The sequence below is a fragment of the Lycium barbarum genome, chromosome 6, assembly GCF_019175385.1.
Source record: "Lycium barbarum isolate Lr01 chromosome 6, ASM1917538v2, whole genome shotgun sequence".
Classification (NCBI taxonomy): domain Eukaryota; kingdom Viridiplantae; phylum Streptophyta; class Magnoliopsida; order Solanales; family Solanaceae; genus Lycium; species Lycium barbarum.
The window spans coordinates 120,465,697-120,480,978 of record NC_083342.1 but is presented as its reverse complement, the minus strand read 5'-3'; the positions used below and the strand labels follow the sequence as shown (position 1 = coordinate 120,480,978).

Below are 15,282 nucleotides of genomic sequence, written 5' to 3'. Positions count from 1 at the left end.
ACTTTGAAAGTTTAGGTAACTCTTAAACTCTTCACCAAGTATGTAAATTTCTTAGTTTATTAGGGAACTCTATAATAAAACGTGTCTATTATTTATTAGACTAAGAAATTTTGACTTTTCATAGTGTCCAATTCAAATTAGAACTTTGTGGCCTTTAAATTATGATGAGAATATACGTATAGAGATAGCATGATTTTCTTAGTTTTATTTTCGAGAATCCTTTTTATCTACTCGTATATTCAACTTAGTGAATTCTCTAATTTGATCTTTTATAGAGATGGTATTCGAGTCAGTTTGCGCGTACCTTAATCTTTAATTTACTTTTATGATGCTCGCAAGAATAATAAGTATTTGCATAAATAACATTTTGAAATTAGAATATGATACTAGAAGGGTGTGATTTCCCTATTAAAAATGATGATTTTACTTCCATTGTTAGAAGTAGAGGCATGATTCTCCCATTGAATCTTTATTTTTGCTTGTAAAGTGAGATTTTTTTGATTAAAAATGATATTATTATTATTATTATTATTATTTTTATTTTACTAATAAAATATTCTTAGTCCATGAATATTTCTAATATATATATAAGTGGCTTGGGGGTATGAACACAGTTGCCCAAACTTGTACCAAAAGCTTAACAAATTGTACACGTAATGAATGCTTGTACCATAAGCTATATAACTTGTACACTTTACCCAACTATTTTTTAATCCCACGAGGACATTTCTAATATGTCATAGTACTTAATATTTATTCCATAGACGTATGCACTTCAATTTTAATTCTCCAACACATTTATTTCCTCCGTGCACTTTTACTTGTTCACTCTTGATTTTTCGCGTTCTTGGAAAATATAATATGTGTGTGTCCAAATTACTTGTTGATTTCTAAAACCACAATAAAATTAACCCTTGCTAATAAATATTCTTGAAAATAGTCTATTGGAGAGAGACTATGACAAATGTCTAAGTGGGATAAAAAAATAGTTGGTTAAAGTGTGCAATTTATATAACTTTTGGTACAAATTTGCATTGTTATTGTTCGTCCTCTTTTTATGTTTAAAGTATTAAGAAAGAAGGAAAACCCGTTTTCCTTCTTTGTCAATACTTTACTTATCTTACTCTCCTTTGCATTATCTGATTATTGTTTCTTTACATTTATAAAATGTATTACTTTATATTTTCATTTCGGAATTAAAATTTGGTGATTTACGATATAACATATCACATTTCTAATATGTCATAATACTTAGTATTTATTCCATAGACGTATGCACTTCAATTTTAATTATCCGACACATTTATTTCCTCATTTTTTTTAATTAATTTAATAAAAATATTTTATTAGTTTTGCTTTTAAAAAATACAATATATACAACAATGGTTCTTATGTTTGGATTTGAACAGTTAATTGATTGAGACAGATATCAACTTATCGGTATACATATAAGATATTAAACAATTTAAAAGAAAAAATCTAAAATCAAAATATTAATTTTCCCTCACCTTTTTACTAATTTTCTTTTTTTTTTTTCACATTGATGAACAACTTTCATTATCATGACTATGACAAATTTTTTAAAATTATTTACAAAATACAAACCTTAAAAACAGGCTAATTAAAGTAAATAAACATGTTCAGCCCGCGCATCGCACGGGTATATATGGCTAGTATACATATACGTGTCTTTCACATATACTGTTATCAGTAAATTACATTTTTAATACATGATCTCATAAGTCACATCATAGGGGTAGGGTTGGTGGAGAGGGTGAATGAAGATTTTGACGTTTCTCGAATAAGCTTTCAACTTCAGAAACCAAGAATATTATATATTGAACCAAAACACACATATCACACACACAACAATTAAAAATTAAAAAAAAAATCCTTTCTTGTTCTACATTAGCTTGATTATCAATATCAAATTAAATATGGCTCTTATATCTGTCTCCACCTGCTTCTTGATCATTTACATGGTCGTTAGTGAAACTCTCTGTGTGTCATTTTCATATGATATAAATACTTGTCCATCAGGTTACCCAGAGAAGGGAGTGGCAGTGGACAAACAAGACATAGACAAGATGCAATTTCCAGTGAACTTGGAGTTCTTGGAAGCTGAATATTTCTCATGGGCTACTTATGGATATGGTCTTGATGTAGTAGCACCAAAATTGGCTATGGGTGGGCCTCCTCCTATTGGTGGCCGAAAAGCAAATCTTGATCCACTTACGAAGAATATTATTATGGAGTTTGCTAATCAAGAAGTCGGTCATCTAAGGTTCATTTTTCTAATTAATTTCTCCCTTTTGTCTGTCTATAACAAGAGTTGTTAGGCTAAAAGTGTTTTTGTTTTGCATTTTTATTAGTAAGTTTAACTTTTATATGTTGACTGTATAAAATAATTTTTATACTATTATATCTAAGATCACCTAAATGATGATTACTTATGATGTTCAATTATAAGTGGAGCTAATTACCAAAACAAATAGTGTTTGAGTTTTATGTAATGATGGTGTAAACTATTTATATAAACAGGTTACTTATAAGACAATTATATGCAAATATCTATAATAACTATTAGTGCTGCTATTTATAATAGTAACCTGATAAAATGGCAATCAACTTTTGGTCGAATAAGTTATATATTGGTACTGTAAATAATATTTCCACTACTATTAGTATAAAAATTAAGGCAATCAAGCTACTACAGCGGGTTATATTACACTGATAGGATAAATTCGTTTGCATCGGTATATTTAACAATTTGAGAATATATGTGAAGATATTGTGAAACACTTGATTTCTAGGTCCTTTTGTTTATGTTTTTGATGCTCTGTGTGTGGTTGTTCAGGGCACTTAACTCGACAGTTGGTGTTTTTCCAAGACCTTTGTTGGATCTAAGTGCTAAAAATTTCGGAAAGATATTTGACGAAGCATTTGGATACAAATTGATACCTCCATTTGATCCATATAGAGACAGCTTGAGCTACATGTTATCCTGCTATGTAATTCCATATGTTGGATTAGTTGGTTATGTTGGTACCAATCCCAATATCAATGGCTACGAAACCAAAAGGGTAATCATTTAATTAAATTATCCTTATTTCTTTCTTAGCTGAGTAATTAACGATTATGTCCCATTTTAACCGAAGAATTAAGCGAGCAAAAGAACAAAATTAATGTCTTCTTGATATTTTAAAGCAATAAATATTTTCAGAATTTTCTTTTTTTAAAAAGTGACAGATAAAACGAACGGCAGATAGTAGTTTTTTTCATGCGTACAACAACTTTTTTTCCTTTTGCAGCTTTTGGCAGGATTATTGGGTGTTGAATCAGGACAAGACGCAGTTATCAGGATGTACCTCTATGAGAGAGCGGCACAATTTGTTTTTCCCTACAAACACACAGTAGCTGACTTCACGTCTCGTATATCAGAACTAAGAAATAAATTAGCAAAATGTGGGAACAAAGACGAAGGCCTATTTGTTCCGCCACAACTTGGAGCAGAAAATCGGACAATAAGTAACGTATTATCGGAAGATTTTAATTCAATTTCTTACAAAAGAACTCCTGCTGAGATTCTGAGGATCGTGTACGGCTCTGGTGATGAACATGTGCCTGGTGGATTTTATCCTAATGGTGCTAATGGAAGGATTGCCAGGGAATTTCTGAAACAGCCATATTGAGAATAATTAAAAAAAGAAGAGGGTACCTTGAAATAAAATACCTTATCTATTACTAGTAGGTAAATAAACATGCATGATACTTTATCTATTACTAGTATATACTAGTCATAAGTTAATAAAGCTAAATAAGTGCTTACATGCAGGGGTTTGTAGCAGCTCTACATAAAAGCAGAATTTCAGAATAAAAAGTTACTAATAAATATTATTCTACTATTTAATTTCCTTAATTTTTTTCTTTTTTTAATATTAATGGTTTTCCTTTCTTCATGGATAAAATTCGCGAAGTACTAATACTAATTACTGAGTATGGTTGAAAAATTAAAAGATTCAGTTCATGTGGACATATGTTTATTTTAGGCAAAATTCATACATTTTACAGTTATCAAAAACTGTAAAATATACATTTTAATTATGCTAATGTTCAGATAGACTCCTTTTCTTGGCAGATGTGACTCTCCTCAACACTAACAATATTGTGATTTTCACTCTTTAACATCAACACCATCAGCTAGCTAGCGAGTATCTCACTTGTCTTAAAGTGCATAAATGGACAAACGTGTCTAATAGGCACAGTCTGCAATATGAAGTGTCAAATATATATTATGATAAGAAATAAGGTGCCAAAATAAAATATTATGCTAAATTTGAGAGTTGGTTGTCTAGTTATTCTGCCTTTAGGAAAAACAAAATTGTTGCATCCGTATTCCAGATCCCTTTAATTTGCCCCTTAATATCACTTATAAGGAATCAAGAGTTGTGCTCCAATAGATTAAGGACAACATCAAACACTACATTAGAAATATCAATATATCAACTACACTGTATTTTTACGTAATACTCTAGTAGAAAGTAGAGAACATTAGTCGTTATTTAAGCAACCATAAATAACAGGAAGTCAAAAGGAATAATACATATAATTTAAAATAAAAACTCGAATTTATTTCATGATAAGCTGAATCAAACATTATTCCTAGGAACGGAAACTACTTGAAATTCATAGAAACCAAAATAACAACCCTAGAATCATGAATCTTAAAAAAGATAATCCTTCTAATTAACTTAAAGAAAAATATGTGATCAATAAGATATTGATCCAACACTTTTCTTCATTAGTGACTCTTAATTCTTCTCTCCATTGTCACCCTTAGGTGGAGATGGAACTGGTGGATGCATGAATGGCCATGGATGATGGTGAGCCCATTGATAAGGAAACCTAGGATGAATGAATGGCCATGGCCGAGGATGTATCCATGGATGAGGATGAAAACCACTAGCTGGCATTGGAGGATGAACGAATGGCCATGGAGGATGAGGAAATCCATGAGCAGGCATTGGAGGATGAGGATGGAACCATGGATGGTACCAATCTAGTCCTTAATCATTAGCATGTGTAGTTGCACTTTCGTCATGTGAGGATGAATCGGTTTTTTCACTTGCAAAGCATAAGTTCACTAGGAAAATGCAAATGAGAAAAGTAACAAGGCTATTTTTCTTGGCCATGGTTGTTGGGTCCATCCCATAATTTGAGGAAGGAAACATCTCCCTCATTTTAAGGAAGAAAATATTTCCCTTGTTTTGAGGAAGAAAACATATTCCTTGTTTTAAGGAAGAAAACATCTTCCTTGTATTTGGCAAATTGTCAAGTGCTTGCTTGAGTCACAAATGACATCAATAGGTTCATTTCATCCCTATAAATAGGAAAGCCTTCTATCATTTGTAGCATCACCAAGAGCAAGAGAGAAAAACAGTAAGGAAAACACTTGAGTGAGATATAGGTATTCAGTTTAGGATTGGTTTTTTGTTGTAATAGTTGAGTGTGAGAGTTGCTCCTCCTATTGTAATTCTGTTCCGGTTATGAATAGAAGACTTTTCCAATCCTAACAAAGGTTAATAGTAACGAACTGTTTTTTTCGCACTCTAAAGATGAAATATGAAGGTTAATGTAGTCGGGTATTTATAGGGTTGTCAAGCAAGAGACTCATTTGGTTCAGAAGAGTGTTTTAGTTTATCCAATATTTGATTTTTTGTTGTTGATAATCATAGAGTTAAGTTTATGTACAAGCAGAATTCTACGAATATTTGTATTTGATCAGAAGATAACAGTGATCGATTGGATCACTGGAGTTTGTTTGAAATTTGAAAATAATCTCTTTAATTACTAGAAATTTCTAATTCACCAGAAAAAACAAATAATTGTTGCAGTAGTAGGGTCATAACAGCTTTATATAAGAGCTGTATTCAAAACAAATAACTAAGAAATATTGTTCGGATTAATTTCCTTAACGTGCATGCTGATAACAATTTTATATAAATATTTAGAGATGTCACGACCCAAATCATGGTCTGGGCGTAACACGGCGCTCGGTGCCTTGCTGCATGTGACCGAGCAAATCACATGGCTTGTTGAATCAACATGGGGCATGAGTTGATGCGGAATATAATATAAAACTTGAATAGTCTGAGTAAAACATGTGACTTGATAGTAATACTGAAAATACTGTTTAAACATGGTGCAGAAATAGTCCGAAAATAAAACAATAAATACTGAGCCAATGCTGGCTATACGACTCTGAACATCTGACATGAACATGATTGACTAGTCTATGAAACCTCTGACAAGAGCCTGATTGCTAAACTGTTTACCGGGACAAGGCCCCCGGCATACCTTAACTGCATGACCGAAATAAACATAAATAAAAATAGCACCCCCGAATAGAATAGGGCTCACCAATAGCTGATACGTGCTGAGTCCTAACGAGATGATCCGTCATCCTATAAATCTGCATCGTGAAATGCAGGCCCCCGGGCAAACAAAGGCCAGTACATTCGAATTGTACTGATATGTAAAGCAACTGAATGAAATAAGCATGACACATGAAATAATAGAATTGAAACTGAAATTGTATCTGTAAGCTGAACATGAACATGAGTATATCTGAGAACATGAGTATATATATATATTAAAACATTTTAAGTGGGAGAGCCTTGTTGTAACCGACATGTAACCACCACGTAAGTACGTTGCGTCTGATCTCTGCCCGACCAGCTAAGCCATCCTGTACCTTGCCGGGGTGCAAGACATGAACATAAACATAAACATGAATGGATCCAATAACTTGCAATGGGTAAACATGAAGGTATCGTCCTAACTGGACGGAGCGATCCTTATCCTACACTAGGGATTTTGTTGTAACGATTTTAGCTGGGGATATTTTCTTGGGATTTATCTGGCGATTTTGTGAACTAGGGAATTACTTGGGATTTTGTTGCTGCAGATTTACCTAGCGATTATTTTTTGGAAATTTACCAATGGATTTTATTACCTAGGGAACCACCTGGGGCTTTTGTTGCCGCGATAGCTGGAATTATTTCCTTGAGATTTATCTAAAAAATTTATTACTTAGGAAATTAATTGGGGATTTGTTAATGTGACTTTGCTTATTTACTGACGACCTACCCGGCTTCTATACCAAATTCTTTTTTAATACAAATTCTATCTCTTTTATATATTTTAAATTTATTTATAGTAGATGTAGTTAAAATATTCATCGCATATAAAGGTTAATGATATTATATTTATTTAGATTAAATATTACATTTTTTTTACACATGATGGCCGAGTAAAAAAAATTCAATACTTCATCCGTTTTAATTTTAAGTGTTTTAATTTGACTAAACACATAGATAAGTAATAAAAAAAGGTTTTTGAATCTTGTGGTTTTAAACTAAAGATGTGTGTAATGTACCAAAATTTATTTAATTTTAATCTTGTTGTTTTAAACTTAATTATCATGTATGATGTTTGAATTGAAAACTTACTAAATTAAATAAAAGCACACTTTTAATTTAAAAGGGAATGTAAGCTCGCTTAAATCGGAGGGAGTAATAAAAATAATTGTCATAAACCTTATTATATTTAATAGTAAGAATTTAATATTATTGATGTAAACGAATATGACAAAGCAAAGATACGATCACATCAAACATTCGGCAAGTGATCAAATAATTTTATTAACAAACATTTTCTCTGTTAACTTCTGACAATATTGAAATGACTTGATCAAAATAATTTAACTAATTTTCTATTGTCCATGTGTACTGAAACTGATGTAATTTAATTATAGTATGTGACTTGAATTATATTAATTTATACTTGTTAGTATTGATATTTAAGTATCAAGTGGTCTTATTATTCTTTTTTCAAAGATCATTTTAATTACTAACTCTTAACATCCTTAAAAAGGTTAATCTTGTATTCTTTGTTAGAATTGGTGTAGCACTTTTGAAAACTGCTATAATGAAGATATATTTTATATTGAAAAGGAGTTTATTATGCCAATGTAAATTGAAAAATAACAAAGAGTTAAACTAGTATAGTCATAATTTATTCTACTTTCTCTTACTTGAATTGTTTAGTTTTAATTTGGATCGTGGAAATTTTAATTTGATACAAAATAAGACTTAAAAAATGCAAATAAGGAAAGAAATGAGGATAGTAGAGAAACATAGTACCACATCGGTTAGGAACATAAAAGATCCACCCCTTATAAGACATGAGAGACACCAATCCACAAACGTAGCTACTGGTGGGGGTATTTACAGGTAAACGAAATTCAAGTGTGGTTAGCTGAATTTAGTCTCCAGTTGGTAAGAGGTTTATAGGTTTAGTGGTGGTAGTAGAGTTTGATTTGTGTGAATGGTAAAATGAAAAGGTTTGGTGTATGGTAAAATGAAAAAATATTGCTTTTGGTGACAAGGAGCAGTTGCGTGATAATCATCATCTAATAATAATAACAATTATGAGTAAGTATTACTATCTCTACGTGTATACCTAGAGGTGGTAACCGGTTTGGTCTTACCGGTAACCGGACCGGTTAAGTAGAGTTTGATTTGTGTGAATGGTAAAATGAAAAGGTTTAGTGTATGGTAAAATGAAAAAATATTGCTTTTGGTGACAAGGAGCAGTTGCGTGATAATCATCATCTAATAATAATAACAATTATGAGTAAGTATTACTATTTGTACGTGTATACCTAGAGGTGGTAACCGGTTTGGTCTTACCGGTAACCGGACCGGTTAAGTAGAGTTTGATTTGTGTGAATGGTAAAATGAAAAGGTTTAGTGTATGGTAAAATGAAAAAATATTGCTTTTGGTGACAAGGAGCAGTTGCGTGATAATCATCATCTAATAATAATAACAATTATGAGTAAGTATTACTATCTGTACGTGTATAGCTAGAGGTGGTAACCGGTTTGGTCTTACCGGTAACCGGACCGGTTAAACCGGTTCCGGTTAACGATTTACCGGTCCGGTTCCAATATTTTGGAAACCGGAACCAAACCGGTTTAACCGGTAAAAAATTTAAAAAAAAAAAAAAACTAAAGTATATAAGTAAGTATATATAGTATATAGTACATATATATAAGTATATATAGTACATATAGTATATATATATTAAGTTATACACATATATAAGTATATATATTTATATATATGTACTATATACTATATATACTTATAGATTTGGGTATACACATTATCACTAATCACTGTAGTACATAATCTCACAAGTCAAAGAATCAATATCAAAAATATTGATTTGATGGTAAATTCAAAAAATAGTGGTAGTAGTAGAGTTGATTTGATGGTAAAATCAAAAAAATATTACTCTTGGTGACAAGGAGCAGTTGCGTGTGTGATAGCAATCACATCTAAAATCGGAAAACGATGAGAAATGACACTCACAAATAGAGAAATGATAGTAACAATTATGAGTAAGTATTACTATCCTGTACGTGTATACCCATTATCACTAATCACTGTAGTACATAATCTCACAAGTCAAAAAATCAATATCAAAAATATTGATTTGATGGTAAATTCAAAAAATAGTGGTAGTAGTAGAGTTGATTTGATGGTAAAATCAAAAAAATATTACTCTTGGTGACAAGGAGCAGTTGCGTGTGTGATAGCAATCATCTAAAATCGGAAAAGGGTAAAAAATATCCTTAAATATGAGAAATGACACTCACAAATAGAGAAATGACTCACAAATTGCGTGTGTGATAGCAATCATCTAATAATAATAATTGAGAAATGACTCACAAATTGCGTGTGTGATAGCAATCATCTAATAATAATTGAGAAATGACTCACAAATTGCGTGTAACATATGAGAAATGACTCACAAATAGAGATATAATTATGAGGTATCGGAGAAGGGCCAAAAATATCCTTAACATATGAGAAATGACTCAAATATCCTTAAATATGAGAAATGACACTCACAAATAGAGAAATGACTCACAAATTGCGTGTAACATATGAGAAATGACTCACAAATTGCGTGTGTGATAGCAACATGCCAAAAATATCCTTAACATATGAGAAATGACTCAAATACCCCTTCATACATTTATCGGTTCAAAAATACCCTTAACCTATTATTGTGGCTCAAAAATACCTCTCAACTAACCCCCCAAATCTGATGGTTTTTCCTATTTAAAAAAGCCACATGTCTTATTATGATTTTTGCTGTGGCTATGGACGCTCTGACAAGCCACATTCAAGGAGAGGTACCGTGGTGCATGTTGTTTGCAGATGACATTATGCTTATTGACGAGTCGCGGAGCGGTGTTAACGCGAGACTGGAGGTTTGGCGACAGACTCTGGAGTCGAAGGGTTTCAAGTTGAGCAGGACTAAGACAGAGTACTTAGAGTGCAAGTTCAGTAATGGGAGTCAAGTAGAGGACGAGGACGTGCAGCTGCATACTCAGGTCATCCCGAAGAAAGAAAGTTTCAAGTACCTGGGGTCGATCATCCACGGGACTGGCGAGATTGACGATGATGTCATGCTTCGTATTGGAGCGGGATGGATGAAATGGAAGCTCGCATCGGGGGTGTTGTGTGATAAGAAGGTGCCGCCTATTCTAAAAGGAAAGTTCTACAAAGCGGTGGTTAGACTGGCTATGTTGTATGGGACGGAATGCTGGCCAGTTAAGAAAGCGCATGTCCAGAAGATGAAGGTAGCTGAGATGGATGTGCGGGCATACCAGGAGAGATAGGATTCAGAATGAAGTGATTCAGGATAAGATGGGTGTGGCCCCTGTGGTGGATAAGATGCGGGAAGGGAGGTTGAGGTGGTTCGGCCACGTACAACGGAGATGTGCTGATGCGCCAGTGAGGAGGTGTGAAAGGATGGCTGTGGTGGGCCTGAAGAGAGGGAGGGGTAGGCCAAAGAAGGCCTGGGGAGAGGTGATTCGGCTGGACATGACGTTACTCGAGCTTACCGAGGACATGACCGGTGATAGGAGGGGGTGGAGGTCGAGTATCAGGGTAGAGGGCTAGTGGGGGGCCGCGAGGTTTCCTTTCTCGTATTAGGAGTATTTTTATCCTGCTTCTATGTGTGGGTTTTGTCTATCTTTGTTATTTTATCATGACTTCGTTGCTCTTGCTATTTCTCATTTTCACATGGTTTTGATTTTCTTGTCCGTATCTGACTCTTTTTCCTTGTTTCCCTTGTTTTCCTTGTTTTCTTTTGAGCCAAGGGTCTTTCGGAAACAACCTCCCTACCTTCCAAGGTGGGGGTAAGGTCTGCGTACACTTTACCCTCTCCAGACCTCACGTTGTGGGATCCAACTGGGTATGTTGTTGTTGTTGTCTTATTATGATTGATCACATATATTATTTAATTTTAAAAATAAACCGCGCACTTATACACCCAAACCTGCTAACCCATTTATCTGACCTGTTTCTTGTAAGCACTGTTGTTTGGCAATAAACGACCCAACTGATGTATAATTAAGCACATGAATATACTAATATATCGTGTTGAAAATTGCTGTAGAAGCATGGGAGAGAATGTCATTCAGAAATGTAAAAGAAAGGCTAAGCCCCCCAATGCCAAAGGTCGAAATTCGCGGAGCATTCAAGCCTCTCTCCGTCAACCGTCCTTTCAAGATTTCGCTAATTTCTCTTTCATATCCGCCAGACCCATCGGCGATTAAATGAGTAAGCAGATTGTGATTTAAAAGTGGGTTAGTTTATTTTCTTAAATTAAATAATATATGTGACCAATCATAATAAGACATGTGGCTTTTTTTTAAATAGGAAAAAACCATCAAATTTGGGGGTTAGTTGAGGGTTAGTTTGAAGGGTATTTTTGAGCCAAAATAATAGGTTAAGGGTATTTTTGAACCAATAATTGAATGGAGAGTATTTGTAAGCCATTTCTCATACGTTTAGGGTATTTTTGGCCCTTTTCTGTATGTGTATTATAGTATATACCATTATCACTAAATCACTATCTTTAGTACATAATCCCACAAGTCAAATCAAAGGGGTAGGGACTGTAGACAATAAAATTCGTGTCGAGAAAATAATAATCGAGATAGGAAAATATCGCAACAATCTTTGTATTTGATTTCAGAATATGAGTGTTACAATCTCTATGATTCCTCTGATTCGTCTTTTCAGCAATAATTTCAAGGGCTTTTGAGCTTATTCTTGAACTTGATGGATTTGATCTTGACTTGTACTTGAATTCAAGGGCTTTTGAGCTTGATCTTGAATCTGGTGGTCTTGATCTTGAACTTGTACTTGGATTCAAGGGCTTGAAGCTTGATCTTGAATCTTCGTCTGGATCTCTAGAACTTCTAGAGAAATACTTGAATGCTTGAATGCTTTTAGCTTGTAGAGAAATCCGCAGCGTTTGATCCACGAGCTCTCTCTTGCTTCTTGTTAGAATTTCTCTGTCCTTTTTCTGAATTATGAGACTCCTATTTATAGTTGTAGGATGGAGGAGTTGTGATAAGGACAGGCTTCTTTCGACCAATCAGATTTAAGCTGACATGTCGATATTTGATTGGCCGGAACATGTCACTTGTACACGTGGCGCATCTTCATTGGCCTTTGATTTGACTGGGCATGCTGCATCATTTTGACACGTGGCACGATCCTATTGGCTTTTTTTTTTTTTGATTTGGCGTGCCACGTCATTTGACACGTGGTGCCGATTTGGGCCTCTAGGATGAGATGACATATTGGGCTTGTCAAAGTGGGCTCGTCATTTGTAGCTCAATTAAATGGGCTAGCCCAATGCATTTGGATTGTGTTAATTAAATCCATATTTGTTGAATTTATATTGTTGACACCCAATGTTGTCCCTCCTTTATTTAATTTACTCGGGCTGTCTAAATTTGCTGACGAGCTAAATACTTTATTTTCACAATATTTTATTGCTACTACTATTAATATCACTACTTATATTTTTCAACATTATGAGCATTACTTTATCATAAATTTTAAACAGTTAGTCATCGTTTCGTTTTCGGGTTTGGAATCGTTAAATTTATTACAAGGCAACATTTTTGCAAAATATTTATTCTTCTACATGTTAACTATTTATTGTCTCTACATAATATATATTATACCAGTTATTAAATTAGAATCCCAAAATAATTAAATAGCGGAAGAATGGTCAACAATTTTCAGCCAACTAATGGATTAAAATACAAATACAATATTATTTCCCTACCCAAATAAACGAACCACATTTTAATACCCAACCCACATTTATATCAGCCCATATTTAAATTAATAGGCCAGCCCAAACGGACCAGCCCATTACCGACCCGACCCAATGCCTTTAACCTTACCCTAATCCCTCTTCCTCTCTTTCTCCTTCATCGCCGCCCCTCCCCTGCTCCCTTCTCTCTCTTATGCTTCTTCCTCCGTTCCTTCACGTGCTTTCCTCTCGCCTCCCTCCTCACGTTCCCCTCCACATTCTCTGCCATTCCACTCACCTTGCCTCCCATGCGTCTGTCACCCTGTCTCCCACGCTCTGCCATCCACTCCTTCTCTCATACGCTCCTCTCTCTCCTCACTCTATAAAGGTACAAGAATTTTAGGTAGAAAGGGGGGATTTTTTAGTTTTGGGAAGGGGAACCCGTCGTTTTTATAAAGAAAAAAAGGGGGATTTTCGGATTTTTAGGGGATTTTTCAATGGTTAAGGGAGGCGGTACCCGAAATCAATAATAAAAAAAAGGGATTGGACATGATTCGAAGGATTTCTGGGTTTGGAATTTTGTTTTAGCCACTTATATTCCTCTGAAAACATTAATATTCTTAAGCCTTAACACTTTCGGGTAGCGATTCAAAACAACAAACCATATCTTTGCTCCCTTTCTCCCTCCTGCTACTAAATTCGAATTCAAGCATAGACGAGTTGAGATTCGCTCGTGTTCGGGTCTATTCATAACGAGAGAGTAGATTCGGCGCCGTCGACACCCCATTTCACTGTACCACAAAAGGTAATTTCTTCCTCGTCTTAGTTTATTTTCACTCTAATAGCTTGGTTGTTTATGAATTTTGTGTGAATTGATTTAGTAGTAATTTCGTTAATTAAGGCAATCTACTATGTTAATGTAATCGAAGAGATTTTGCTGGTAATTAAGTAGTGTTTATGCATGTCAGTTTAATTCGATTTGGTTTAAATCTGTTAGTCATATGATATGCTGTCTTGTGAAATTTGTGACTATGGCAGAAAACTCAGCAATTAGCATGCACACTCTTTTGAGTTCTGGACTTTATACATGCTATCCTTCCTTTGCTTAGTTGCTAGCGTCACGTGTTATATTATGTGGGGCTGTTTATTTAACCCAGAACTGAAAATGCCTATCATCTTCATTAAACAAGGTGAAGTTTAATTTCAGTCGTCTTCATTTCAGTCATCTTCATATGTTGATTAAATTCCAATGCATCAGTTGAGTTATGAAGTTGCATTAGATAGCTGAAAGTTTAATCCAGTCCTGTCTGTTTGTGTTTAAGTGTCCATTTTTTTCTCCTTCTGGTGTATGATCTGCAGCCGCATTGATATCGTGTCGATTCGGCTTGTCTGTGAAGTAGCTTAAAGTGAAATCTTATTTGAGTACAAGCTAAAGTATTTAAGTATCTCTTTCTGCTTTCACACCATGTCACTGATTGCTCGTTAATTTCTCCATACTTTGGATTGAAAGTTTGAACCATCAAACATCTTTTGTTTTAAGCAATATAGTAAGTTGGAACAGTCTTCATAATGTACATCTAGTTTTGTTTTGATAATAGCAAACTAGGTACTTCTCGATGTTTTGAATACATAGATAGTTTTGTTAAGGTTTGAGCTCACTTCCTTGTCTTTATGTTTAACATGTCTGTTGTTCCAAATTGCTAGTTATTTGACGAATGTTTAAATTAGTTCAGGCTTGAGTTAATTAGCCGGTCTCTTTTTAGTTTAAAATGTAGGTTCTTGATTGGGATAATGACTTTAGAAAGTTAAGATTGAATATCTTATTTAAGGTTAGATTCTGGATTTTCTTTAGGCTCGAGCGTTGTTGCGAGACTGGGTATGGATGCTTAACTGGGCTAAAAATAACTAAAATGGACAAAGATTAGCACTGTAATTCTCGTTCCTCTTCACAATCAGTTGATCCTCTATGTGTATAATCCTAGTGATGTTTAAATTCAGATGTTAAGTTGAATTCGTTAAAGTTAATGCTTTGTACTATCATTTTTTTTTAATTAAGGGATTGTCTACTCTTGTTTGCTTTTATC

The 15,282-nt window shown here is 34.0% G+C and overlaps 1 protein-coding gene across 2 annotated transcripts; it reads left to right on the top strand.

Annotated features, from left to right (window-relative positions):
• The first annotated feature begins 1,853 nt into the window (after nt 1-1,853).
• Nucleotides 1,854-5,196, top strand: LOC132645947 (ferritin-like catalase Nec2). Of its 2 annotated transcripts, XR_009584202.1 has the most exons (4): nt 1,854-2,284; nt 2,858-3,083; nt 3,312-3,751; nt 4,841-5,196. XR_009584202.1 is itself a non-coding variant. In XM_060363219.1 (3 exons), exons 1-3 carry the CDS (start codon nt 1,938-1,940, stop codon nt 3,690-3,692), a joined length of 954 nt encoding a protein of 317 aa, XP_060219202.1. In that variant the 5' UTR covers nt 1,854-1,937; the 3' UTR covers nt 3,693-3,919. The 2 variants fall into 2 exon arrangements, 1 of the variants encoding a protein (XP_060219202.1); XM_060363219.1 differs by lacking the exon at nt 4,841-5,196 and having other exon boundaries at nt 3,312-3,919.
• Nucleotides 5,197-15,282: the final 10,086 nt, after the last annotated feature.

Coding starts and splice junctions, on each gene's coding strand:
- LOC132645947 (XM_060363219.1), top strand. CDS start 1,938: ATGGCTCTTATATCTGTCTCCACCTGCTTCTTGATCATTTACATGGTC. Junction 2,285..2,857: donor CAAGAAGTCGGTCATCTAAG/GTTCATTTTTCT, acceptor GTGGTTGTTCAG/GGCACTTAACTCGACAGTTG. Junction 3,084..3,311: donor ATGGCTACGAAACCAAAAGG/GTAATCATTTAA, acceptor TTCCTTTTGCAG/CTTTTGGCAGGATTATTGGG.